Source organism: Antechinus flavipes, chromosome 5 (assembly GCF_016432865.1).
Source record: "Antechinus flavipes isolate AdamAnt ecotype Samford, QLD, Australia chromosome 5, AdamAnt_v2, whole genome shotgun sequence".
Lineage (NCBI taxonomy): Eukaryota > Metazoa > Chordata > Mammalia > Dasyuromorphia > Dasyuridae > Antechinus > Antechinus flavipes.
Window position 1 is genome coordinate 292,584,384 of NC_067402.1, and position 26,951 is coordinate 292,611,334.

At 49.7% G+C, this 26,951-nt stretch overlaps 1 protein-coding gene and 1 long non-coding RNA gene across 3 annotated transcripts; one reads left to right on the plus strand and one right to left on the minus strand.

Moving 5' to 3' along the window:
* Window positions 1-847: 847 nt before the first annotated feature.
* Window positions 848-4,865, minus strand: LOC127538831 (uncharacterized). Its single transcript, XR_007947764.1, has 2 exons — window positions 2,122-4,865; window positions 848-1,650 (listed from the first exon to the last, which is right to left on the minus strand). It is a non-coding gene; the product is annotated as an uncharacterized LOC127538831 (long non-coding RNA).
* An 80-nt stretch (window positions 4,866-4,945) lies between these two features.
* Window positions 4,946-26,229, plus strand: DENND6B (DENN domain containing 6B). Of its 2 annotated transcripts, XM_051962601.1 has the most exons (20): window positions 4,946-5,221; window positions 13,489-13,527; window positions 13,607-13,649; window positions 14,875-14,990; window positions 15,936-16,016; window positions 16,465-16,570; window positions 16,974-17,053; window positions 18,242-18,304; window positions 18,674-18,729; window positions 20,958-21,080; window positions 21,803-21,898; window positions 22,037-22,131; window positions 22,494-22,559; window positions 22,738-22,802; window positions 22,892-22,981; window positions 23,304-23,357; window positions 23,462-23,571; window positions 24,210-24,312; window positions 25,036-25,110; window positions 25,260-26,229. In XM_051962601.1, exons 1-20 carry the CDS (start codon window positions 5,033-5,035, stop codon window positions 25,380-25,382), a joined length of 1,773 nt encoding a protein of 590 aa, XP_051818561.1. In that variant the 5' UTR covers window positions 4,946-5,032; the 3' UTR covers window positions 25,383-26,229. The 2 variants fall into 2 exon arrangements, with proteins under 2 accessions (XP_051818561.1, XP_051818563.1); XM_051962603.1 differs by lacking the exons at window positions 4,946-5,221; window positions 13,489-13,527; window positions 13,607-13,649 and adding an exon at window positions 13,830-13,920.
* The last annotated feature ends 722 nt before the right edge of the window (window positions 26,230-26,951 follow it).

Sequence of the window (26,951 nt, forward strand, 5' to 3'; positions counted from 1 at the left end):
TGCCAGGTACTGTGCCAAGCACTGGGGGTACAAGAAAGGCAAAATTTCCTTACCCTGCTTGTAAGGAATTTACATTCTAATGGAAGAGACCACATGCAAAAAACTATGTATGTACTACCTGTATCCAGATACACGTAACACACAGTAAACTGGAAGTAATCTCAGAATTTGCTAGCACTGAGGGGGATCAGGAAAGATTTTTTTGCATATAATGGCAAACACAACCCAGACGTTTTGATTAAAAAAATTTATAAACACACTAGATAAATTTGAAAAAGAAAGGAAGGAAAACCAAATTACCAGTATATCAAAAAATTTAGAAGGTGAATTCACAACAAATGAAGAATATAAAAGAAAGCATTAGAAATTATTTTGCTCAATTACATGTCAATAAATAAAATAGATGAATATGTTAAAGTTATGAAATACTTAATGTTAACAGAATGAAAAACAGAGGATTTAAATAATGTGGTCTCAGAAAACAAGATTGATCTTGAGCTCCCAAAAGGACAAAACCCAAGACCACCAGCTGGGCTCACAAGTTAATTCTATTAAACATTCAAAGACTAATTCTAACACTTGGTAAACTATCTGGAAGCAGGAGTAGACATCTTATGAAACTCCTTCCATGATGTAAATGTGGTTATACCATCTAAGCCAGGAGGTTCAAAACAGAGGAAAAAACTATGGAACAATGTCCCTTAAAAGTTTTAAGTAAAATATTGGCAAGAAGTCTCCGCAATATAGCACAAAGATCATATACAATATGACCACGTCAGATTTAGTTTAATATTAGAGAAACTATCAATAAAACAGACCAAGGTAATAATAAGAACAACAAAAATCATACAATTAATCAATCAATAAATGTTTATTAGGCACCTACTATGAAACAGATACAACGAAAAGGGCTGAGAATACAAAAAAGAGGCAAAAGCCAGTACCTAATCTCAAGGGGCTCACAATCTAATGGGGGACATGACAAGCAAATAAATACGTACAAACCATATGCAGGAAGAGTATGTTACTCTTATGTAAAACATTTCCATAAAAGTCATGTTTTGAAAGGTGTGGAAGGACAAAGAAAATACCCACAGGTGAGAGTGGAGGGTCTTCTTGGAGGAACAACCAAGAAGTGGGGATCACTGGATGGATGGGTGTGAAATGGGAAATAAGGTGTATGAAGACTACTGAAAAGACAGGGGAAGGGGGCCTAGTTTATGAAGAGCTTTGATTCTGTATTCGATCCTAGAAGTGATAGGTGCCGGCTATTGGAGTAAGTCGCTAGGTGACAAAAACTGGAGAAGTAGCCTGGCTGGGATGAGGCAGAAGCTTATTTCCAACTTTGGGCCAACTAAGCAGAATTCTCCATGGTGGCCCCAGTTTGACCTCATTGTCCTCCCTAAGCCTATGATGGGCTGATGACCTTAGCCAATAGCAAATGGAGTGCTTTCTGCCATGTTGTTTCAAGACTCGGGCATAGCATGGGAAGGGGGAGGACAATACCATCATTCGTGAAACACATTTGAAGAGTTCTTTGCCAATTAAGTAATTCCAACAACTCTAGTACACTATGCTGTGATTTACTTACTTGCGTTCTTGCTTTCTTTTGGGGCTGACATCCCTTTCACCTGCCGCCCACCAACACAGCTTGGAGTTAGCACAAAGAATGAACCAGAGAAATAACGGAAGGAAATTGAGAAAGGGAAGTTTACATTCATTGACTGAAAAACCATAGTAACTACTTGTTCTACCACCACAGCACCTCCTCAATCCATTTCCCCCTAACATTTTTTTCCTCATAATTAGTTTTAGATAACTTGTTTGCTAAAATGAAGCTTTTATTTTCAATTGTGAAAATCTACTCATATTAATCATTCTTAACAATAACATTAAAAATTGGGACAGCTAGGTGGCACAGTGGAGAGAAAACTGGCCCTGGAGTCAGGAAGACCTGAGTTCAAATCCAGCTTCAGATACTTGACACTTACTAGCTTTAAGTCATTTAACCCCAGTTGTCAGAAGGAAGAAAGGGAGGGAAAAAGGAAGAGAGGGAGGGAGGGAAAGAAAGAAGGAAGGAAGGAAGGATACTAAAAATTATCCAAAGAAATAACAAAGTACCTTTATGGGTATCCCAAAACTTATGTGTAATTCAGGATTTCATGTGGAGCCAAGAATTTTATTCCAATCCACCAGAGAAGTGATCATTTGGTCTCTGTCTTCAGACCTGCTGAAGCGGTGCAGTCTACTCATGGGCAGCTTTAATTATTCACTTCCATCCAATGTACTTAGTTATGGCCTTTTTGGCCAAAGAAAACAAATCCACACCCTCTTCCACGTGGCATCCCCTCAAGTACTTGAAGACAGCCTTGGTACCTTCCCCCATCCCTGGTACCTAAACTTCTCTCCTTCAGGTCAAACATCTTCAGGTTCTTCAATGAATCTTTTCATGACTTCAAGGCCTTTGACCCTGGCTGCTGTCATCTAGTCATAATTCAATGTTCCCTCAAGTGGTACCCAGACTTGTATAAACTGTATAAAATTGTTCTTTTTTGTATTTGGACAAAACATCTCAGCATGTTAGGTTTGTCCAGATGGACCATGAACTCCTAATGGGCTCAGATAAAAGGAGAAAGAGAACGGGAAGAAAAGATATATTAATTAAGCACTAAGTACACATAAATTATTGCCAATCGTTGTACTAACTCTTTTACAACTATTATCTTATTTTTCAAAACAACCTTATGAGGAAGGTATTATTCTTATTCCTAATTTTTCATAGCAGCTCTCATCTTGGGGGGGAAATTTGGAAATTGAGGAGATGCCCATCAATTGGGGAAGAGCTCAATAAACTGTGACATGTGTTTGCGATGGAATATTATTTTTCTATGGGCGATGATGAGCAAGATGCTCTCAGAAAGAAAAAAACAAACAAACCTATTAAGTCCTCCATGAACTCAAACAAAGTGAAATGTACTATATACAAAGTAATAGCAATGTTTTGGGATGACCAACTTTGCTAAACTCACTAGTACAATTATCCATGACTACTCTGAAGGACTAGTGATGAAAAATCCTATCCATACTCAGAGAAGGAACTGATTGTGTCTGAATTCAGATTGAAACACTCTCTAACTCCTTTTTAAGCTTAACTTTTCTTGAGGGTTTTTATTTTCACTGGGGTGGGAAATCTATGTTTTCTTTCACAACATGACTTTTATGGAAATTTTACATAACTTCATTGGTTTCTAATTGTGGGTGGGGATAAGGGAGAGAACCTAGAACTCAAAATTTTTTAAAAAGAATTCAAAAAAATTTATTTTGAATGTAACTGAGGAAAAATATTAAATATTCCTATGTTATATTTGAAGAAAATTGAGGCAGACTGAGGTTAAGTTCACTTGCCCAAAGTTCATGTAGGGGTTAAGTGTGTGTGGGGTTGGATTTGAACTCATCTCTTCCTGACTCTAGGGCCAGCTAGATCCACTCTACTACCTAATGCAAACCTACTATGTGCCAGACACTGAATCTTATGACTAACCTGTGGTCAACCCGTGCTGGAAGCATTCACTTATCAGTAAAATGTGGGTATAAGATATTTGGAACCATCCACCTACCCAAGACTGTTGGAAGGAAAGTATGTAGAAAAGCTGAAACTGAGGACCTCTGTCCTCCAGGGATCTCAGGGGTGAGAAGGCCTTCAAGTCCACCTAATCTAAGGCCTTGCTTCTGTGGGCTCCCCGACCAGTTGCGGTGGGAGGTGACCCTGCACCTCTGATAGGCGTCTGGGGGGGGGGGGGGGGTTGCTCAGGGGGAGGGGCGCTCCGGTGCGGGGGAGGGTGCTCTGATAGGTACCCCAGGGGGTCGGTGATCCACTCCTCCCAGCCCAGGCCAGCATAGTCCCTCAATCTGGGTAGTCTCCCACCTCCCAAAGCTGGGGCGCCCCCGCCACATTTCGGGCCCCAACATTTCCAATAACTCTGGATTCTAGGACAAAAGCTCAGCCGTCCCCGGGCTGGTTCTCACTCCAAACTGCCAGCGTCCCTCCCTCCATGGCAGGAGGTCTGGTGCCATCCCTCTGCCCTGTCTGGGAGGCACCCTGAGCTTCCAGGTACCCACCCCCAAGCATAGACACACAGCAGGTGCTTAATAAGTGTTGGTTGGATCGCCCTCTCCGACCCCTAGGGCGGTTCTAAAGGGCTTCCCCCCCCACGCAGGTCCGGCTGAAGCACATTAACACTAGCTCTATAAATTGGTCTTAACCCAAGCCACCTGAAAACCGTCAGCAGACATCCAGGATCCCAGTCCCGACCCGACCTCCAAACACCCCCCAGGCACTCTGACGTCACCCCACTCCCCACTCCCCGGTGCTCCGCTCTCCTCCCCTCCCCCTCACCGACCCCACCTCATAAACCCCTCCCCCCTAACTCCCCTCCGCTCCTCCGACCCTCTCTGTCCCCTCACCGATCCTTCCCCCTCCTCTCCCCGACTTTCCCCCTCCCCCTCTCTGACTCCTCCCTTCCCCTCCCCTTCTTATCACGGACTCCATTTCTGTCCCTCACAGATCCCTCTCCTCCCCCATTTTAGGCACCTGCACCCCATTCGGCTCCCAACTGCCTCCCTGCCCGTCCTGGGCGGGGCCTCCTAGCCGGGCCGTTACCGGAAGTGTCCTCATCTAGAGACTGAGGACGCTCTAGGCACTGGAAGGCTACTCTCTCTGCCTCCAAGGAGAGCTTCAAGCGCAGCACGCTCTTCCGACCGCGAGATGGCGAGAGCGCGTTGTGAATCCGTCACTCCAAGACTGAGGACTTGGCTATCTCTCTAGGTCGTTCTCTATGGTTATCTGATGCAGGCCCGGCGCGAGCGGGAGGCGGAGCCGGAGGGGGCGGCGCGGGCCCAGGCCCAGGCGCACTGGAGCCCTTAGGCGGTGCGCGCGGCGCGACCCTATCTCCATGACAACGCCGTACGGCGGCGCTTGAGGCGGGCCTGTAGTTGCTTGGAAGGAGGAGCCGGAGGCGGCCTCGGTATCGGTATGGATGCGCTGTGGGGCGCTGCCCCGCGCCCGCCGCCGCCGGGCTTGGACTCCTCCGAAAGCCCGGGCTCCACGCCGACCGCGACCCGCCGGCTCCGTCGCCCGCCGCTGCCCTGGGCGCGCTTCTCCTCCTGGCTCGAGTGTGTGTGCGTGGTGGCCTTCGACCTGGAACTGGGCCAGGCCTTGGAGGTGAGGAGGGCTGGGGGGCGGGGCGGCGGCGGGAGAGGTGAGAGGGAGATGGAGGGTGGGGGCGGGCTGGGGATTCGGACCCCCACGGCTGCAGCCCCCGCGCTCTGGGAGCCGAGTCCCAGAGGAGGGGCTCACTAGGTGGTCGGAGGAGCCGTGGACTCGTGGGAGGCCGTTGGAGGGCCGGCCGCGGAGGGGGCCGTGCCCTGGGTCTGTTTTGGAAAGCAGGCAGACCGGCCGACAGCCCTAGATCTCTTCCCGGCTTGGGCCTGCAGGGCCGAGCTCGCTCTCCTTGGAGCAGCATCCCTGGCTCTCCGGGCCTTCTGACTCCACTTTCCCCCGCCGGAACATCCCCGGGAGCGCGTCGGGGAGAGTGACCGCTGTGGTCAGAGCGGCCGGCCCGGGTGAGAGATGCATTGTGGGAAGTAGGAAAGATGGCTCCTGTCCTGGAGCACCGTGGTCTGACTGAGACCCACCATTCTGGGGAGACGCGAGAGCGGCAGCGGGGCGGGGGGCGCAGGCCTCCGTCAGCCAGTCCTGGAGAAACTGGCGGAGAGGCTCTGACACGGAGGTTCTGGGGCTGGAGTGCCTGTGCTTGTATTCAGGGTTTACCCGGGGAGGCAGTTATGCTGCACCTGATGTGTGCTGGGGCCTGTCCCGAGGGCTTGGTGCAAGCAGTCTCAGCACAAGTGCAGCGTTCGGACCGCATCTAGTGACACCTCTGGGAGAGACCTGAGATGGAGTCATCCTGGAGAGTTTACAGCCTTCCCTTCCTCTGGGGCTGCCTCCCACTCTTAAGTGTGCGGATGCGGATTGTAGACGTACGCACGGGCGTCTTGTGTGCGTACGCTCTGTACTTTCATACACACACACACACACACACACACACGTGCCCCCAGTTACTCACATATTGTCTCAGAATGGGAGTTTGAGAGCCGGTACTGTTTGGGGAGTGTCTGGGGTTTTTTAATGTTTGTATCCCAAGTGATAAAATAGATACTTAAATGCTTTTTCATTGATTGATACTGAGGTTTCAAGTGTGTGGAAGAGAGCTTCTTACAGAAACTTAAATCTTTTAAACTGAGTTTGAGCAAATAAAGATAGAGACATCTGTAAGTGATATCTTTGAAGGTATCTTTGGGAAAGAGCACACTTGGGGACATGTTGCAGTTTTTAAGTATTAGAAGAGTTACAACATAGAATTGCAAGTAGACTTCATTCACTAAGCATGTATTTTGTGCCTGCTGTGTGCCAGGTGCTGTTCTAGGTGCTGGAACTTGTATGGCTTTGGAGGGCACAACTCAAGACCAAGAGAGACAGATTTCAACTTAGTAAGACCTTTTAAGGGAAAAAAAGACTCCATTAAAAAAAAAAAATGTGTTTCTTCCTTGTTCCTTCCTTCCTTTGAAAACAGGATTGTTGTCTTTGAATAATCCTATTGAAGAGATTGCTCCATGAATAGGAATTTGATGATTTCTAAAGTCTTCCACTTCTAAAATAGTAATATTCAGCAAATCATAGTTGCTGGGTTACCGTGGTAACTCGCTATCTCAGCCTGGACTCTGGTCCTTAAAGTCTTCTACCTCTAAAATAGTAATATTCAGCAAATCATAGTTGCTGGGTTACCATGGTAACTAGCTATCTTAGCCTGGACTCTGGTCCTTAAAGTCTTCTACCTCTAAAATAGTAATATTCAGCAAATCATAGTTGCTGGGTTACCGTGGTAACTATCTCAGCCTGGACTCTGGTCCTTTCAACATTAGAAGCAGAGAAGAAGGGCTCAATTTGGAATCCCCAGAGATGAGATGGGGGAGGATGAGCTCTAGTTTCTCTCATCACTAATTGAGTGAGCCCAGATTGATTCATCTCTAAAGAAGAGGAGACTCAGGAGGGAAGAAACAGATAGGACTGATGTGGATTGATAGGAAATGTGAGGAGTGATGAAGACTGAATCATCACAGGATGGTCATAGGGTGAGATGAAGAGAACAAGTTGGAGAATAGACTGGGGGTGTCCTGGAATCAAGGGAAGACATCTTAGGATGGCCTCAGGGAGAACGGGGGAGCAGTGCAGGATGGAGTAATTTATATCAGTTATATAGGACTCGTGGGACAGTAGAGAGTTTTAGGCTTCATATCAGAATGCAATTTTTTATGAGACAAATCTTATTTAGTTTGCCTACTTGCTGTGCCTGGAATGCATTTCTTCATCATCTCGGTCTCAGAATACTTGCCTGCCTTCAAAGCTTGCTTACCCGTGGGCTGCTCCCCCCTCCCCCCCGCCCCCCATCCTCCGAAGTATCCTCTGATCCCTAGAGACCTCCATGACTGTTTACACATAAAATCTGCTACTTTACATCATTAACATGTTGTCAAAAACATAAAATCCTGAAATTTTAAAAAATGAGCTGGTTTCTAAATTTGGGGACTGATTCCTCACCCGTTTCATAAGCCCTATTTTAGAATTCTGGCATTCCTTGAAAAGTATAATTAGTATTTCTGCTCTAAATAGAAAGTCAACCTTCATCCTGATCGCTTATGATTTCCCTTCACATCCTCTATGTTCTAGCAAAGCCAGTCTGTTCCTAAGGCTCTGTTCTCATTCTGGCCTCTTCTATTTTCCTTTACTGTGACCTCCCAGAAGCTCTTCCCTCTCTCCCCAGTGAAAGTGAGCTCTCTGTCCTGTCCTTTCCCCCTCCCCACCCCAACTGCCCAGAGCATTTTTATCTGAATCTCTCCCTTAACCCCACGTCCTATTTCAGGACTTTTTCTACCTTGTATCCCACTTATAGGCAGGAGGGTGCAGAGAGTCCTCACTGTGACCATTCAAAATCAAGGTTGTAAGACTTTTGCGATTTCGCTACCTTAACCACAATTTTATGAAACCCTGTAACCACCCAAACACTTCCTCCTTGCAGTGCCTCTAGTTTCCTTCTTGATCCTTGGGCCCCGGGATGTCCTCAGCCCAGCGAGCTCCCAATAGCCTCTTGCCTGCCCTCTCTGGGCCCATTTATCTTTGGGGTAGCATCCCCTGGACTAGCAAAGGGATCTCCTACTATGCCAGCCACACATGGACAACAAAGCCCACTCCAGTTCTCCATATATTAAAAAAAAAAAAAAAAAGTCATCCAGGAAAAGTTGACCAGTGGGGGCTAGAAGAGAACAGAGAGGAAGGAAGAACCCCTGGAACACCTCTTGTCTGGACCAGATCTGGGCTGGAGGGGAAGAAGGTCCTGGAATTGAGCAGGAGTTGCACATAGAGTCACCCCACATGCACATCCCCCCTGCCAGAGGCATGGGGTCTGTTTGTACTCCCTCCCAGAAGATAGTATCTGCAGACACTACACAAACCCTGGGGATCTTTACTGTTGATAAAGGGATTGCTCCCTGACCCTGACCTGGAAGTTAACACAAAACACTGAAGAGTGAAGTAGACAGCCAATTCTTGACATAGGGGAAAGGGCAAGGAAAAGAATAACCTGGCTGTGAGCATCATTGTCACTCCCAAGGGCTGGGGCACCTTTCCTGCTCTCTGTGTTAATCTTCCCCTATTAGTATGGGAGTTCCTTAAAAGCAGGAACTATCTGCCTTTTTTCTCTAGCCCCCCGTCTCCCCCCAAACTTAGCAAGTGCTCAGTTTATAAGCCTTTAATAAAAGCTTTAGTCATTCAGATGAGATGTGTGCTCTTGAGCAGATTTCTTCCCTTCTCTGAGTGTCAGATCTCTTCATGCATAAAATGAAGGGGGTTAAGGTCCCTGCCAGCTCTGAATCTATGATCTTTTTGGCTGGTTGGCTGCCTTGGGGACAGACAAGCCTTCAAAGTATCTGAGTTCGAATGGCATTAGAGACTGCGACCCTCTTGGGCTGTGGTTGGAGTTGTAGGTGACAGCAGGGCTCATACTGTTCCTCCTTTGCCCTTATCCAGACTGGCCAGAGATGAATGGGTTCTTCAGTTAACTTGTAGAGGGCTCTCTGCCTTCAGGAGAGACTACAGCTAGACTGGTTTAGAGGCAAGCTTTGGAGGACTTGCAGAGCTGCACCCCCCAAGTGGAAGGGGCTGCAGTGGTCTATGGGGACTTTCCTATCCCTAGCCTGCTTCTGGCAAGGAGCCATCCCTGGTTTTTCTTTCTTTTCTTTTTCAGTATCTCATCCTTTATCTCACTTTTTTCAGTTCTCAATTGTTTGTTTTCTCTCGCCTCTCTATCCTTTCTGAGCTGGAAACATTAGCAACAAACCTTGTAACCGATGTGTTTCATAAAGTAAAACAGTCACAATTATGCAAGGCCGGAAACCATCTTATTCTGCACTTGGTCATGTGACTCTTGATGGTGGGCACTGAGTTCTCAAGCCTTTCTAAGTCCTTTGGCTTTTTCATTTGACTGTTATTGCACACGTTGTTTTCTTGGTTCTGTGCCTCTCCCTCTACATCAGCTCATACAAGTCTTTCTGTGTTTCTCTGAAACTGTCCTCTCAGTCTCTGCTTACAGCCCTGCTTAGTCATTCTCTAGGTGACAGGCACCCTGCACCAAAAACCCACATACCTCTTTTGGCACATGGGGATCCCTTTCCTCTTCCTTTGATCTCTTTAGAGGTATGGTTGCATCAAAGTTAGTGTGAAAAGTTACTTTAGTCTTTAAAACCAGGACATAGTAGCGCCTTTCCCTGTAGAGAAAGGAAAGAAAACCACTTACATATAGCCTTTAACTACTTATTATAATTGCCCTTTTAAATTTGAGTTGATTCCTTCTATCTCTTGGAAATAGACTTTTATCAGAGAAACTTGCTGCAAAATTTTTCCCAATTAATTTTCCAAAGTCTCCCGATTTCCCAATGCTTCCCTTCTAATTTTGCTCACAGTGGTTTTGTTTGTGCAAAACTTTTTCATTTCTCTAATGTGGGCTTGGTATCCAACACATATAAACAATAAATGCACATAAAACTAATAGTTATTCCCCAATAGATAGTCAAAGGATATGAAGAAACAGTTCTCACAGAAAGATCTGCAAAATATTTACAACTACATGCAAGAATGCTAAAAGAAATGCAAATCAAAACTACCCAGAGTTTTTACTTAACTCCCTGCAAGTTGTCCAAAAAAGAATCCCCCCCCCCAAAAAAAAAAAAATTGGTGAGACCCAGTGTTGGGAAGGTCATGGGAAGATAAGCACATTGATACATTATTGGTGGAACTGTGAAAATGGCACAACTGTTTTGGAAAGCACTTTCCAATCATGCAAATAAAGTAACTAAATTACCCATAATCTTTCAGTCAGAAACATCGTTACTAGATGTATTACTCTCACTCCCTCCCCCCAAGGAAGCCATGTATAAGAAAAAATTCCTAGCTACATCCAAAGAATTAGAAACAAAATAGATGCCCATTTATTGGGAAATGATTCGGTAAATTATGGTATGGGACTATAAGAAATATGAATAATGAATACAGAGAAGTATGGAAAACTATATATGAACTGATACAAAGTGAAATTGGTAGAGCCAAAAAAGAAAATCTCCATAATGAGCACAGCAATGTAAATGCAAAAAATGATACAAAATTGTTTTTTTTCTTAATTATATATAAAATTTAAACATTTTAAAACATCTTTTTAGTTCCACATTCTCTCTCTTTCCTTCCCCATCTCCTTCCTTGAGAAGGCAAATACTTTTTTTATTATAACTTTTTATTGACAGAACCCATGCATGAGTACTTTTTTACAACATTATCCCTTGCACTCACTTCTGTTCCGACTTTTCCCTTCCCTCCCTCCACCCCCTCCCCTAGATGGCAGACAGTCTTACACATGTTAAATATGTCATAGTATATCTTAGATACAATATATGTGTGCAGAACCAAACAGTTCTCTTGTTGCACAGGAAGAATTGGATTCAGAAGGTAAAAATAACCTAGGAAGGAAAACAAAAATGCAAACAGTTCACATTCATTTCCCAGTGTTCCTTCTCTGGGTGTAGCTAATTCTGTCCATCATTGATCAATTGGAACTGAATTAGATTGAGAAGGCAAATACTTTGACTTAAGTTACACATGTGCAGTCATGCAAAAACATTTCTATATTAGTTGAGTTGCAAAAGCAAATGCTGACCCAAAAAAATCCTCCCAAAATAAATAAATAAATTAGCTTCAGTCTGCATTCAGACTCCATCAGTTTTTTCTCTGGAGGTGGATAGCATCTTTCATCTTGGGCCCTTCACAATTCTCTTGAAACTCTGTATTGTTGAGAAGAACTGAATCATTCACAGTTTATCTTCCCACAATAGCTGTCGCCACTATGTAGTGTAACACAATTATAACAATCTAGCAGGATTAGCTGAGCTACAGCGTGGCGGAGAGGGGAAGGGGTCACAGGGGTTGCACAAGGCACATGTTCTGGGACTCATTCAATGTATTCATCAGTTGTCCTGACTTTTTTTTCTTCTTTTGTCTTTAAAAAATATTTTTTGTTCTTTGGGAGAGATTGGGGTAACTAATCTTGTAAGAAACAGAAGGCATTGATACAAATATTAAAAAGTAAGAACAAAGTAAAATTAGATCCCGTCAATATCATGGAACCAGATTAAAATGTAATTGGGAAATGTTCAACCAAATAAATAAAAACATAAGATAATAATAAATAAATGTCATTTTGTGGTTTTCTAAGTCAGTGCAGAGATCTGTTTCTGTTTGAGTTTGATGCCATTGATGTAGACTATAATTTGATACTTCGTTGATATATATTTAGCATTCTAAACGTTTCCAGATGTGTCTAGAGTCTTACATTGAGATATAATTCTAAATTGAAAATTTTAAGATACATTCAATGACATTCATCACTTTGGATAAATTTAGTGTCCTCATACCAAACTTCACTATAGGAAGGGCCTTAATTACAATCATAACGATAACACGGAACACATTTATATGATAGTTTAGGGTTTTAAAAGCACTTTGTATGTCCCATCACTGTATCACAAAAAAAAAAAAAAAAAAAATGAGAGTAACTTGCTTAAACACAAAAAAGGAAGGAGGGATGTTTTATTAGCTCTTGTTGTTTATTCCCTCACTCTTTGCCTCAACCCTGGCCTCATGACCAAACAAATCTTCACAGCAGTGGTACATGGTTGGAGCTTCTGTACATCTCATAACATCCAGGGCTTCTCTTCTGATCAGCTCCTTCATCCCAGCTTGAAGGCACCAGACATCCTTGCCATTAAAAGCAAGAGATCCTGTCGGACGGCACATGGTCTCTTGGGGCCCACCCCTACAAGATGTCACAAGACTTTTTCATTCTCTTTAGGCTTTGTTTCATGTGTCTTTGCCCAGTCTTCCTGAAGGTATTTCAATGTCTGCCAACATATTGCTCTTCCCAGCCACCAAGGGCTATGTGGCTGTGTGGAAGCTGCCCCCAACCAGCATTGCAGAAACTCCAGCAGAGTCCGGAGGTGGTAAGGACTGAGATCAAAAACCTCCTCGCCAGAACCGGGAATATGATGTACAAAACAATAGCAAGATTGTGCCATGATCAACCATGGCAGACTTAGTTCTTCTCAACATTTCAGGGGTCCAAGGCAATCCCTATAAACTTTGGATGGAAACTATCTTCTGCATCCAGAGAGAAAACTATGGAGACTGCATGTAGAGTAACACATATTCTGTTCACTTTTTTCCTTTTTCTTTTTTCTCTCTCGTGGTTTTTCCCTTTTGTTCTGATTTTTCTCTCCCAATGTGATTCATAAGGAAATGTGTTTTTTAAAAATTGAATGTACGTATATAACAAGAAAAAAAATCGAATAATAATTTTTTTTTTTTTTAAAGTAAGAAACCTCACTCTCCTGCTCTTTATTTTGGAAGCAGGATTGCCATTTTCACCTTGTGAAATTCCAGGTGATTTAATGATAACTTATTTGCTAAATCAGCAAAATCCTCATCCCTCCATCTGAGGCCCCAGTAATCCTTGTTCACCTTAAACACGTGTAGCCAGTTATTGCTGGGAAACAGTCCTTTTCTCTTCTTGCTTGGCTTATCACTAAAAACCAATTGCAAAAGGTCTTCCTGCAACTCTGGTGTCAGAAGCCAGAACTGGGGCTTTTTCTTTAGTTGGTATTGACTGTCTTGTGGCTTTGGGTATTATTTATCATCTCACTTTCTACGCCTCTGATTCCCGTAGTAAGCATTTCCCTCCCTCTCAGAGTGGGGACCGTAAACGCATCTCCTCATCACCAAGAAGGCGTCCCGTTCATATTCTTACGGCATGTTCTATTTGTTTCCTTCTGCAGCTGGTGTACCCTTACGACTGCAGGCTGACAGAGAAGGAGGTAGGTCTCCTGTACTCTTGGAATGCCTTTCAGACAGTGACATTTTGGAGTTTTCATTGTGTTTTCCTGTCTGTTACAGAAAACCAGCATCTGCTACTTGTCTTTTCCTGATTCCTATTCAGGTAGGCACCTCTGCTTCCCCCCGAAAATTGTCAGAATAAGGAGGGAGGGCCCAGAACACCCAGAAGGGAGAGGAGAGAAGGACGGGGGGGCTGTGTCACAGCTTGTGGAACCGCTGCAGGAAGGTCCCTTCCTCAAAGAGGTTGGGAAGTCTCTATCTCCTAAGGTGACAAGGCAGAGGATACATCCTCAGGGTGGCTCGCCTCATCGCTGTGTCAGTGTTGATGTGGACTAGTTGGAGTTTCACTATGACAGCCCTGGGAGGCAGATGAGGTACTCTTGTGGGATCCCTGTGTCCTAGGCCCCAGGCCTCCCTTTGTATGTGACAGGGCCCGTGGCACCCTAGCACACATGTGCTCAGACACCATGGCCAGGATCATGAAGGGCCACTCCCAGCACTGTTTTCTTGTTCTGCTCCTGGGGGGATTTGAAGCTCTGTCTGGGGGAAGGCCCCCGTCAGGCCTGGCCTTTGGCATGGCCCTGCCCCAATCCCCGTGGCCCATAGCAGGGACTTCTCAGGGAAGAGAACCACGAGCCTGTCACCTGGACTGGCTTCTGGTATCCCCAGCCTGCTGGATGTGCCTGCCACAGGAGCTTCAAGGACCTGCGGCCTGATACAGCATTCTCAAAAGTGCCGTAGGCCATGAAGGAAGTCCTCTGTCCTCAGGGAGGGCCCGAGATGGCAGAGAAGGATCTGAACTGTGGCCAGAGGAGCAGTTATAGGGAGGGAAGGAAGGAAGTGACCACTGAAGCTTTTTTTTGCTGAAAGGCAGTGAAAGCCATTTAACTTTCTCCTTGGGGCTAAAGCCTCCTCTTCTGCTTTTCCTGGAACACTTGACTCCTGCTGCTCATGTGATCCCTGGTCCCAGCCTTGGACCTTCTGAAGTTCCTTCTCTGCTCCCTTGCAGAATGCTCGGCTCCTCTGCAGGCACAGGAGGCAGAGGAGACACTGTCCTGGGCCCTGGGTTTTTTCACAAAAGGTGTAGTGAGCCACGGAAATCAGGGCCTGGAGCAGGCCACTCATTTCCTCAAATTGAAACTGAGTTTGTCTCATGCTCAGGACTCCTCTCCAGAGCATGGGGCTGAGAGCTCTCCATGAGCATCAGAGGGGCTGGCTAGAGCTGCCCATCTGCCAGTGGACATTGCCATGCCATCTCTATGTCACCATGGATACTGTGCACTAGCCCTAGTATCTCATGTAACTGGGTCGGGCCTTGCTTCTTTCAGGCTGCCTTGGGGACACCCAGTTTAGCTTCCGTATGCGCCAGTCGGGGGGACAGAGGAGCCCCCGCTCTATGGATGATGATGATGGCTATAACAAAGGGGCTCCTGTCACCCTGCAGGTGAGTGGGACACCCCAGGATGTGGCAAAGGTTTCTGGCCTCCCTCTCCTGGCTCCTGCAGACATCATGAGGGTGGGCTTCCTCACCAATGTTTAATGCAATACAGGGTGGGGGACCCTGCAATCATCCAAAAGCTAAGAAGGTCTCCTCTGGTCATATGGACTGGGAGGCACGTATACTTTCTTGGTGGCTGAGGCTGCAGACCCTCTGCCGAACTGTTTCAGGTGCCATAAACACAGACTTGTTGGTGGCCACCCTGCCTAGAAGGGAGTGGTTATAGTCAGATACTGGCACTGGGGCTTATCCTTTCAGGAGTCTAGGGACTGCCCCATGATGCCCCACTTCTGAGCTCTGGGGACACGTATGCTGGCTTGTTGCCACTCAAGCATTCCTTGGTCCTGCTGAAGGTTTGGGAAGCAGACCTTCCTGAAACTCCCCCTCCTGTCCTTTCTTCTCCTTCTCTTTCTACATCCTGACCCCCAGCTGGTCCCACTATTAACAAGAGGCCAGATGCTGAGTCCTCTTTGTTCTATTCAGTCAGCAAGAATTTACAGCCTTGAGGGGAGGGCAGAGGAAGGGAAATAAGGCCTGTGGAAGGCAGGGGGTGAAGAAGGCAGTGACCCTGCCCTCCTGCAGCTTCCCAATCAGGAGGGACAATTGGGCCTTCCTACTTTGGTGTGGCCTGTTGCCACCCGGGAACCAGAGCTAGGTGGGATTAGAGGCCTTCCTTCAGGTCTGTCATGTCAGCCTTTCACCTCTTTCTTGGGTGTTCCTCTCCAAGTCTCAACCCACACATTGCTCTGGGGAAGGTATGAGAAGACAGCTTACCCACAATCCTTGTCTTCAGGTCTTTCCCTGTTGGCAGGGAGAGTAGCGGGCAAGGGGCTGGGGGGCAGGAGGAGAATGACTGGCCTTGAGGCTTGACTGGCCACCTCTCTTTTCCAGAGAGAGACTGCTCACTTGTTTGGCTACGTGTACTTCAGGCAGGTGAAGGACAGTGCAGTGAAGAGAGGCTACTTCCAGAAGGTAAGGCTGAGTGCCTGGGGAGGGCCTCCATTCCTCCCCCAGCTGAGAAGAGAAGTGGGCTGGATCCCAAGACGTAGGGAGAGGCTAGCAGCTGATTGTTGGCAGTCTCCCCATCTCTACCCCCATGCAACCCCAGGGCAGGTTTAGGGACAGAGAAGACCACCAGCTCCAGACCAGGTTCCCATTTGTCCTTTTGCTCCAGTTGATCCCATCTCCTTTCCATGATTGTCCCACACAAGGGCCCAGGGCTTAAATCTAGGGCTTTTTTGCTGTTGGATCTAGCACTCAGTCCCCCATCCCACACAGTTTCTACTCTATGCTATTGAGTCAGGATCAGGGCAACCCTCAGGACTTTTGGATCCAGTTTTTACGGAGAGTGGGAGGAGAGAAGGCATCCGTGAAGATGACCCCGTCCCCACTAAGCTCCCTCTCTGGGGCTCCCTTTCAGTCACTGGTGCTGGTGTCCCGCCTGCCCTATGTGAATTTGTTCCAGTCGCTGCTGAACCTCATTGCTCCTGAGTACTTTGAGAAGCTGGTTCCATGCTTGGAGGCGGGTAAGCCACAAATGCCACCAGTCAGCGGGATGGGTGGGCACGTGTGTGAGGAGAGGTGCCCCAGCTGCTAGACCCATAGGCTCTGCTTGAAAAAGCCCCCTCTGTGGTGCCTTGCCTGGCACCCTGTCTAAAAGTGGCACCTTGTCTAAACATGAGATGAGGACTGGCACTTTTCTCTGAGCTTTCCTCTGGCTTCTAGAGCTCTGGCCAGCTGGGAGCCAGTCAGTTCAGACTGCCCTTTGAGAGCGCTGTCCCCTGATCTCCCAGGCAGGTCAGTGCATTCTCTAGATGCCCATCATTGGCATGGGAGGGGGGCAAGGGCAGGAGAAGACCACACCAAGTGAGAGCCTGCCCGGCTTCTTGGGCTTTCTCCTTCTAACTCTTCCTTGATGTATCTTGGCAGTATGCAATGAGATTGACCAGTGGCCCCCCCCAGTGCCAGGCCAGACTCTGAATCTGCCTGTGATGGGAGTCGTCATACAGGTAATGAGAAGCTGAACATGACCCGGGACATATGGGGGACCAAGAGAAGGCCACCGTGGCCTTCCTAGAGCTCAGAAAGAGAGGGGAATGCACTCGCACTGCCCATATGGACAGACGACAGGCCCCTGGGCCTGTTACATGATGAGAGGGACCCTCGGAAGGTGCTTAAGGGCTCAGTACTAGTGTCAGACCCAGACAAGTGATCCCTGCCAGTCCCATATTGGCTGAGAAAAGTGCCCGCTCCCATTGCCGATGTTCTAGTGTAGGGTTTCTCGGTGAGCTCTTTCTCAGTCGGGTTTTAATCTGATTTAGACAACGCCTCTGACGCTGTGAGGGAATTGTGGGGCAGAGTCCCAAGGATTCAACATAATTAACCTTTTGCTTAGATATCAATGATTTATCAGATTTGTGAATAATAATAAGCAATATTTCTATTTTCTTTTTAAAAATTATTTTTTACTATAGCTTTTGGGCTTTGCCCTCGGTCATACAGCTAGTAAATGTCAGAGGCACAATCTAAACCTGGGCTCTTCCTTATAACAAGTTTACTATTAATAAAAAGCTAGCATTGATATAATACTTTAAAGTTTGTAAAGCATTTTATAATTATTATTTAGTTATATCTTCACAATAGCCCTGGGAAGAAGGTGCTATTATTATCTTCTTTTTACAGACAAAGGAACTGAGGCAGGCAGAAGTAAAATGATGTGAGTTTTTGAGGCTGATCCAAAACTTGGGGAGGGAGAGAGGTGCAGTATAACAACATCCCATACAGAGATTAGATTCCAAAAAGATTTTACCAGACAGAAATGGGAAATTTGATGGGCATCTCCAGCAAAATCCCCAAGTCCAGGACTGAGTTGCTTTGGGAATACAAGTTCATTGTCTTGGTCAAAAAGGTTGGTGTGACATCAGAGAAAAAGTTCAGTAGGCCTGGGTTCAGTTCTCACATCTGATAATAAGGGCCCCTCTCACTCTAGACTTCTATTCAAGTCAGCACTGCCTGTCCAGGTTATCCCAGTCTGGTGAAAAGTCGCCCTTTGCCTCCACAGAGTGGAGCCAAACCAAGCAGGGAGCAGGCCTGGGACATTAAGTACTTTGTGTGGCTATAGTAGTGGAGATGGCAGAGGTGTCCTGGTCCTCTGTCAGCCCATGAAGCTGCTCTGACTCAAACCCTCACTCTTGCAGGTCCGGATCCCATCCCGTGTAGACAAGTTAGAGTCAAGCCCTGTGAAGCAGTTTAACCAGGAGGTAAGAGGCCCCAGGGGGCTGTTTTCCTCTTCCTCTAGCCCGGGTTCTGGGGCTTGTGTATGCTCACAAGCTCACACGTGAACATATACACGATACCACCAAGCAGCCCTGTCTCCTGCCTCCTTCCCAGACCATACATAGAACTTGCATCATGAGGGTGACAAGCGTTGCTTTTCATGAGCCGGCCCTGGGCGCCACCCAAAACAGCCTTCCCTGCTCTGCCTTGGCCAGGCACTTGCCACTCTTCCTTGCTGAAACATCGCTGGCTGGGCTCAAGAGGACAGTATGAGGAAGGAAAAGGAAAGAAGAGGGCAGGCTGGACCTCAGTCCTGGGTCTAATGCTAACTCCAGTTTTCTTTTTCCATCCAGAACCTGCTTCCTGCCCCATTGGTTCTCTCTAGTGTTAATGAGCTGGATCTTTTCAGGTAAGAGTTTAGAATATGAATCACCCAATGCAACTATTAACTAAACCAATATTCGTTCCCATAGTACCTGATGTGTTCGGGAAGGGGGGATAGGGCGGAGGGACTTGGGATCATGGCTCCTTTATTCAAGTAGCTCACGTCCTAGTGAGGGAGGGGTACTGCTAGTTACCAAAGTATTGCAATTTGGGGTCAGGAAAACCCAGAACACTTTAGGGAGAAGGGAGTTTTGGATGTGGGCCAGAAGGGTAGGAGTGACCCTCACAGGTAGGAAAGTGAAGAAATTGTTTTCTAGGTGGTGGAGAAGCCATGATCAAGACATGGCAGTGGGAAATGATGGTGAGACAAGTGGTTGGCGTCACGTTTGTTTTGGGTGCCACAGCAACTGGGGAGAAAGATGAGTCAGGGGTGAGGAGGGCTAAGCTAGGCAGTGTAATGTGTATTCCCAGGGTAGAATGGAGCCATGGGAAACGTTTGAATTGAGCCAGGCCCTAGGATTGAATTAGGTGAGCTAGGGAATGGAGAACTGGTCAGCGGTCATTTTACAATTTTCCAGGTAAGGATGGGAGTAAAGAGGAGGAGCCAAAATGTGCCAGGGACCCTGTGCCAGGCAGACCGGGCAGCTAGTCAGATGGAGGCAGGGAATGGACTCAGTGTCTCAGGAAGGGCCTAGTTTTAGAGGGAAGGGGATGAATGTTTCCAGAGATCTGGTTAGAGAAGAAGGGTGAAGAAGGTGGGACATTCAGACAAAAGGGCTGAATTGCCTGTTCATCTTTTATTTGTCTTCTGAAGAATATAGACAGCAACCTTAGTCAGTGGTGAGATCTTCCTCCTGCTTGGGGGTCCGTCCTCAAGCAGAAGTGGGGTAACTCCTTGTTGGAGATGAAATAGAAGGGGTTCCTGATCTAGTAGCACCTTTGAGAAGCCCTTATACTCTAAGATCCCAAGATTTGTGGTTTGGCCCGTGGGAGAGAAGATGTAATTATGGGGAGCACTTTAGAAGCTTGGAAAGGTACCACCATGGGAGGTGATGGTGCCGTCAGGTTGCCCACAGGCCCTTAGGGAAGATATTCACTTAGTAATCGGGTATAGGAAGAGGAGAGAAGTAGGGATGGGCACTGTGGGTGGAGGCAGTTTTATGTGCTGTCAAAAGCAATCTCGGTGTCAGTTGCTTTGGCTGAACCTTTAATAGAAGATCTTCATTACAAAGGAAGACTTTCATTTGCCCAAACGAAGTCAGGGGCTGACATTTGGAAATACTTATGCTGTAAAAACAAAAGTGTCCATAAAATTAAAACAAATTGTAGTTATCAGATCGGCAGGAGAGCAGAGTTTCCTGAAGGTGAAGTTGGCGGACAGTATCAGAGGTTTCCTTGGCCTTGGCAATGAGGAGGTCCTTTGTGATCTTAAAGGAGCCTCTGAGTGGTGAAGGGCCCAGAGATGGTGATCCAGGGGAGAAGTCACAGGGAAGGATATGAGCTGTCCAGAGCAGCTCAGCAAAGACCTTTGGCCCCGGGCTGGGCCATAAAAGAGGCAGGAAGCTGAGAGGAAGGGTCCCCTCATCCTTGCCATCTTTCCTTTCCCTTGTACAAGGAGAAGTTTCCTGAGAGATCTTAAATCCAGCCGTCATCCCTCGACCCTAGTTTCACTGAGAAAGGAGGACCAGGGCATGTTTGGGGATGGGGGAGAAAGGGCTATCTCCTGGCCTAGGGCGCTGAGAGATGGGACTAATGGGTCTGGCACTAGTACAACCCCCCTGGAGTTGGTGGAAGTCCTAGGGGGCGGCAGGTGCTCCAGGCTGCAACAGACCCACCTGCTGTGAGGGCACACCTAGTCCCTGCCCCAAGGAGCCCGCCCAGCAAAAGCTTCAGGCCTGGGGATGGTCTCTGTAGGAGGAGAGGCTGAGATTACAAGCTCCATGTGGGTCAAGGACTCACCACCACCTTTAGGTGTCCTGGACCCCTTGGGCAGTCAGTCTGAAGAAGCCCGCCCACTCCACATGGGAAGCAGCTTGGTAAAAGCTCAAAATAAAATTAGGATTCTAGTGGAATAGCTATTGAGAGGTTAAGAACTCCTGGACTTAACGGAGGGCTCTCCACGTGGAGAGCAGTGCCCACAACTCTAGCCCTCCCGTGACTCGGGCAGTCATTTTACCCATCAGAGATAGTTGGGAGCTGCAAGCTCAGGCCTTCCCTTCCCAGCTGCTGACTCCGTCCTGCCCCTGCTGACAGGTGTTTCCAGCCTGTGCTCATTCACATCCAACTTCTGTGGGAGCTGATGCTCCTGGGGGAGCCCCTGGTCGTCATGGCACCGTCTCCAACCATCTCGTCAGAGATGGTGCTGGCCCTGACCAGGTAGGTGACAGCCCAAGATGAGGTACCAGGACCATAGCCGGGCCTGGCTTCCGGCCATCCGTGTCTCCTGGTATTCTCATTGGGGGTGGGTGGGTGCAGCTTCAGTGTCCTTATCAACACATACCCTATGCCATGGGTGGGGGGGGGGGACACAGCGTAAGGATCAAATAAGACCATTTGGGGGAGAACCTTTGGAAATGGCCCCAGGAGTATTGTGCTGTCACTCTTGGGAGAGCTTCTGTACAGAGACCTGCCGGTGGCTGAGCTGGCATCTGCCCTCACCCACCCAGGGCCTCTAATAGGACTGGGTGAGTTCTGAGGCTGCTCCCAGATCTGAGCTGTTCCTTGCTCAGCTGATGCTGAGCACAGGCTGTTATGCTGAAGGCTCTGCTCTGGGTTTGAGCCCAGAATCCTCTATGTTCTTACCCTGGGAACCCAGAGATGCTTTGGGCTCAGCCCCCTGGAGCTTTTCCTTCCCAAGACTGCCGTCCCTTCTGGCTGGCCTGCCCCTGGCAGCCCACTAGGTATACCATAGACTGGCCATATTGGGAAAAGCCTTTTGTGCTCCGCTGGCAGGGTCACAGAAACCCCCACAGAGCCTCCTGGCTCCCAGCTCCAGCTTCTTCGAGTCTTGGCTCTCCAGGGCCTGGTGCCAGGGCTCCCGGGGCCACAGCGGGGCCCAACAGCCCGGCCTGAGGGCTGACAGGGCCTTCTCACTGCAGCTGTCTCACTCCTCTCAAGTTCTGCTGTGACTACCGGCCCTACTTCACCATCCATGACAGCGAGTTCAAGGAGTACACCACCCGGACCCAGGCCCCGTGAGTACTCCCTCTGCCCTGCAGCCCCAGGGATGACCCTCAGTAATGGCGTGAGGCTCCTTCAGCCCCTCGTCTTCATCCGCCTCTTATTCGATCCTTCCCTTTCTCTGTCCTTCTGTTCCTTCTCCCTTCCTCTAGACCGAATGTTGTCCTGGGAGTCACAAATCCTTTCTTCATCAAAACACTTCAGCATTGGCCACACATCCTCCGGATTGGAGAGCTCAAAATGTCAGGTAAGGTTCAGAACCCAGCCCTTGCTGAGGCCTCCGTGAGGGTCTCGGCCTCCAAAGCTGAGAGCCCCTCTTCTGGCCTTGCTCTCCGTGGTTCTGGAGGCAACCAAGAGACCCAGTGAAGCCAGTGAACCCAGCTTCTTCAGCTTCCTCCTATCTCCAGCCTGGGACAAACACTAGGACCCGGCCGCCACAGGGCAATCTGCCCCATGTCCACGGACCAGGGAACAAGGCCGTGCCACCATGAGATCCCCAGATGTGGGCACAGATGAGGAAAGGCTGTAGCGGGTCCTGTCCCCTGGCCAGCTGCCAGGTTGTTAGGCCTTCCCTGACAGACCTGGCACAGCAGGCCTATGTTTCTCTAGGGGACCTTCCCAAGCAAGTCAAGATGAAGAAACTCACCAAGTTGAAGACCCTGGACACCAAGCCAGGTGAGGAGGAAGGGCATCAGGGCCGCTAGGATTGAGGCAGCTCGGGGCTGGGATGGGGCGGGAAGTAGCTAGCTGATTGGCCCAGTGGATATAGAGAGAGACAGGACGCCTTCACCTCTCAGTGGCTGGAAGCTGGCCCCCAAGCAGTACCTCAGACAGGCCTTTGTTCTTCCCCCAGGGCTTTACACCTCCTACAAAACCTACCTGCACAAGGACAAAACGCTCATTAAGAGGCTGTTGAAGGTGAGCGTCCCCTGTGCCCCCAGCGTCCTTGTCCCTCGGCTGAAGGCTGGCAGCAGGAAGTTGGTATCCTGGGCACTCTCTTCCTACAGGGCATCCAGAGGAAGCGGCCTTCGGAAGTGCAGAGCGCTCTGATTCGACGCCACCTCCTAGAGCTCACACAGAGTTTCATCATCCCCCTGGTGAGGGGGAGTACCTCTGCCACCCCCAACCCCAAATGCCCATTGTCATCCCAGGAACTGGCACCTGGACTAGGCTTGGGCCGGAAGGGAGGGAGAGGCACCGGTGGGGGACCAGTGATGCAAGCATTATGCAGGCACTTATTGTGTGCCAGGAACTGGGTGAAGTTCTGGGGTTACAAAGCAAGGCAAAAAGCCCCCATGCTCAGAGGGCCCCCCTCTGATGGGAGAGACAACGTGTCAGGAACCCAGCCTCTGTAGAGAGAGCAGCTTGGCTCTTACAGTTGGGGGCACCCTGAATGACCAGGGCTCTCTTTCTCCTCAGGAGCACTACATGGCCAGCCTGATGCCCCTGCAGAGGGCAGTCACACCCTGGAAGGTGAGTGCAGGCTCTTGGGTGTCCCGGTCTTGTCCTTCCCAGGCAGCTCTAGCTCAGCCTCCCTTAACCTGGGGCCCAGCCCTCATGGCTGCTCTCTGCCACAGACTCCCCCCCAGATCCGTCCCTTCCGCCAGGATGATTTCCTAAAGACCCTAGAGCACGCCGGCCCCCAGCTTACCTGTGTCCTCAAGGGTGATTGGCTCGGCCTGTACAGGTAGGACGCGGTGGGGCCACGGGGGCAGGTGGAACAGTCTCACAGTCTCTTTATTTAGAGTCAGGGGAAGTTGGCTTGGGGGGGGGGAAGGGGGGAAGGCCTGAGCCTACGGTGTACAGTCCCTGAAGACATCGTCAGAGGCACTGGAGGAGTGTAGAGAGAAGCAGTTCTCGGATGCTACGGAAGCAAATGTTCTCAGAACTGGCCTCGGGCCTGAGATGGACAAGGACATTCTGTTAATGACCTCCCAGCATCCCTGCTGGGCGCTCACCACTATGGGTGGTGTTATTGCCATTTTGCGATGAGGAAACTGGGGCTGGAAGAGGTGAAATGGCCTGCCCAGCTAGCAGGTGATGGCGGCAGGGTCCTAGTCCGGGCCTTCTGCTCCCCACCTCCACTGAGGAAGCGCCCTCCCCCTTCTCCTCCCCGGTCTCTCACAGAGCAGGCCCTAACAGTCACTCTCAGAAATGAAGCGCATAAACAGTGGCAGGCCAAGAAGCCTGCTGCCATGAGCTGAGGCCTTTGGGCTCCTATGGATAACCAGCAGGGTTGCTCCCTCTGGTTCTTAAAGCCGTGGCACCGCCTGGGGCTGCCTGTGGGCTCGGTGCGACCTCAGGTGGCCATCTTTCTCCTGGCAGGAGGTTTTTCAAATCTCCAAATTTTGATGGCTGGTACCGGCAGCGACACAGGGAGATGACCCAGAAGCTGGAGGCGCTGCACCTGGAGGTGATCTGCGAGGCGGTGAGTGGAAGCTGCACAGGGCAGGGGGGACCAAGGGGCTTGGAGGGAGAGGGAGAGGTAGTGTGGTGAAGGATCAGCAAGATGCCAGTCATTTGTCAGCCATTTCTCAGTCACCCACTGTGAAGCGGACCCCGGGCTAGGACGCTTCAGGGCCTCTGGAGAAGGTGGGGCTCAAAGAGGGGGGCTCTGGAACTTAGATGGAGGGAAACACAGGAGGCAACATATTGGGGTGGCCAGCAGGCAATCACGGAGAATACATAAGTCCAGATGGATTGGACCAGGCTGTGGAGACTAACAAAAGCAGGGTTGCTAGGATGGTCCCTTCTCTTTCCCTGTGGGTACAACAGAGGCCACAAGCCTCAGAAGTGGCCGAATGACCAGCCCCACAGAGTCTCCTTGGAAGGAGGCCTCTTAGACCAGTGGAGGATCCCAGGACAGGGAGACAACTGAGGCCTGAGCCAGGAAGTGGCCCCAGGAAGGTTGTGGCTTCTCTTAGAAAAGAAAAGCCTGGGGGGCCCTAAGTGACTTCAGAGGGACCTGCCTCTGGGAGTCAGAACCAGGGCAATTGGGGAAGCTTCGAAGGCAGATCTTGGAAAATAAAGCCCCCAGTATAGAGCCACAGGCCAGCCTTGGCCAGAGGCCACCAAGACAGTAGGGCCAGGCCCCTCCGGGATGGGATGGGCCCAGGGAGAAACCACTAGGGCCCCCTCTCTGCCCTTGCAGAACATCCTGACGTGGGTGAAGGACAAGTCTGAGGTGGAGATCGTCGATCTGGTTCTGAAGCTGCGAGAAAAGCTCGTGAGTGCCCCCCCCCCCCTCCTCCTCCAACTCCCATTCGTCCCTCCTCTCCCCCTCCCCAGGGCATAGTCCTGAGGGGGACCAGAACAGGCCAGGGCAGCTGGGCTATCATGATCTGGGGAGACTGAGGAGCCCTCCCCTTTCCCCAGATCCAGGCCCAGGCCCACCAGCTCCCAGTGAAGGAGGAGACGCTGCGGCGGGTGGCGCTATACATTGACACAGTCATCGGTTCCCTGCCCGATGACCTGCAGACCGTCCTGCGGCACCCCTGAGGTCACCCCGGCTCTTCTGGCTTTCGGACACCCCCGGTTGGGAAGAAAGAGAGGACTAGGCGTCGCCCAGTCCTGCCAGGCCTCCTTGGCCCCAGTCAGTCGTGAGCTCTGGGCTAGGAGACCAAGCAGGGAGGCCCAGGAGGCCAGACTGGGCAGGAGGGGGACGGGAGATGAGCGCCCCTGTTCCTCCTTCAACTATACTTGCTTGCTAGGGGCTGGGCCCAGAGGAGCAGGAGCCTGGGACTGTGGCCTCCTCTTTCCTTTGCCCTCATTGCATTGCCCCAGGCCCATGATTTCCTGGGAGCCTCCCAGAGAGGCCTCTGTTAGGGCTGGCTTTGCCCACTGCTCAGCTCTCCAGAGACCCTTCACCAGAAGGACCACGGTCCCAGGCAGCCTGAACCCTGCCATTGCCAAGAGGAGGAGGGCGTGAACTGTGGGTATGGCCCCTTTCTCTGCACAGTCCCCTGCCTTTTCCCTGCAGCCCCTCTCGGGCTCCGGCCTCATGCCCTCTTCAGAGAAGGCTCCAGTGGGAGCCGAGATGAAGGGCAGGGGGTGGGGGGCCCGGTGCCACCCGAGCCCCTTGCTTTCTTCAGCCTGCCCCAAAGCAGGGCGCTTCAGCCAAGCACAAATGGACCCCGTTGCCTGTTCCCCTTAGGCCAGGCCCCCTTCCTGAGCCACTAACCCCGTCTTGCTGAGGGCCGGGCCCAGCAGGGGCAAAGCGGAAGCAGCTGGCTCTGCTCTTCCATTTCACCCAAGAGCCCGGCCCTGTCTCCAGCTGGCTCCTGGAGCCTCCCTGTGGGCCTCAAGAACTGAAGCCATCAATCCAGTAGTAAAGGAGATTGTTTTAGATGGTGGACTGTGCCCTCTCTGGCGATGCGGGGGGAGGGGGGCTTCACTGGCACGTCCAGGGCACGTACCCACGTATGTGGGCTGGGCCGAGCCTCCCCAAACTCCCAGCGGTGGCCTTCAGGCCTAGAAGGCTGCAGGAGAAGGGAGAAGAGCCAAGAAGTCTCTTGGGGCAGAGATGGCTGGGCCTGAGGGGAGGCGAGGGAGGGCTCTGAAGCCGAGGAAGGGTCGATGCTAGGGGTGTGAATGGCTGTTGTGGTAGCCACCCTGGAGAGATGACAAACATGGTGGACCTCGAGATCTGCTCTCATCTCTAAGTCGCTCTGCCTTCCTTCCAGCTCTCCCGGGAATTCATCTGATTGCTCCCAAAAAAACACTTGGGTCTTGCCTGCAAAGCATTCTGGCCCTGCCACCCCGTAGAGGAAAAGTTGGTGGTTTAAGCTCACCCCACTCCCAAGTAAACCTAAACCAGCGAGCAGGACCTGGAGCTGAAGGGGCTGAGAACAGTGAGCACTACACGTGGTGGTCACGTGAATGAGCGGCCATGATGATCCACATCCCTGCTGATGGTGCTGAGGAAACGTGCCATCTGCTGGGTTCTGCCTCTGGTCCCGGGGGGTCCACATGGCTCAATACCAGTGATGGGAGAGGCTCGGGAGCTCGGGCTTCCCTTTGGGGCCATGCCAACACAAGGCCTGCTGGCCTGGACTCCCCTCTCCTGCC

What these genes read in the sequence shown, in the direction of transcription:
- DENND6B (XM_051962601.1), top strand. Translation starts at nt 5,033, where the DNA reads ATGGATGCGCTGTGGGGCGCTGCCCCGCGCCCGCCGCCGCCGGGCTTG. An exon ending in GGTTCCATGCTTGGAGGCGG is followed by an intron (nt 16,571 to 16,973) that starts GTAAGCCACAAA and finishes GTATCTTGGCAG; the next exon opens with TATGCAATGAGATTGACCAG. An exon ending in AATGAGCTGGATCTTTTCAG is followed by an intron (nt 18,730 to 20,957) that starts GTAAGAGTTTAG and finishes CCCTGCTGACAG; the next exon opens with GTGTTTCCAGCCTGTGCTCA.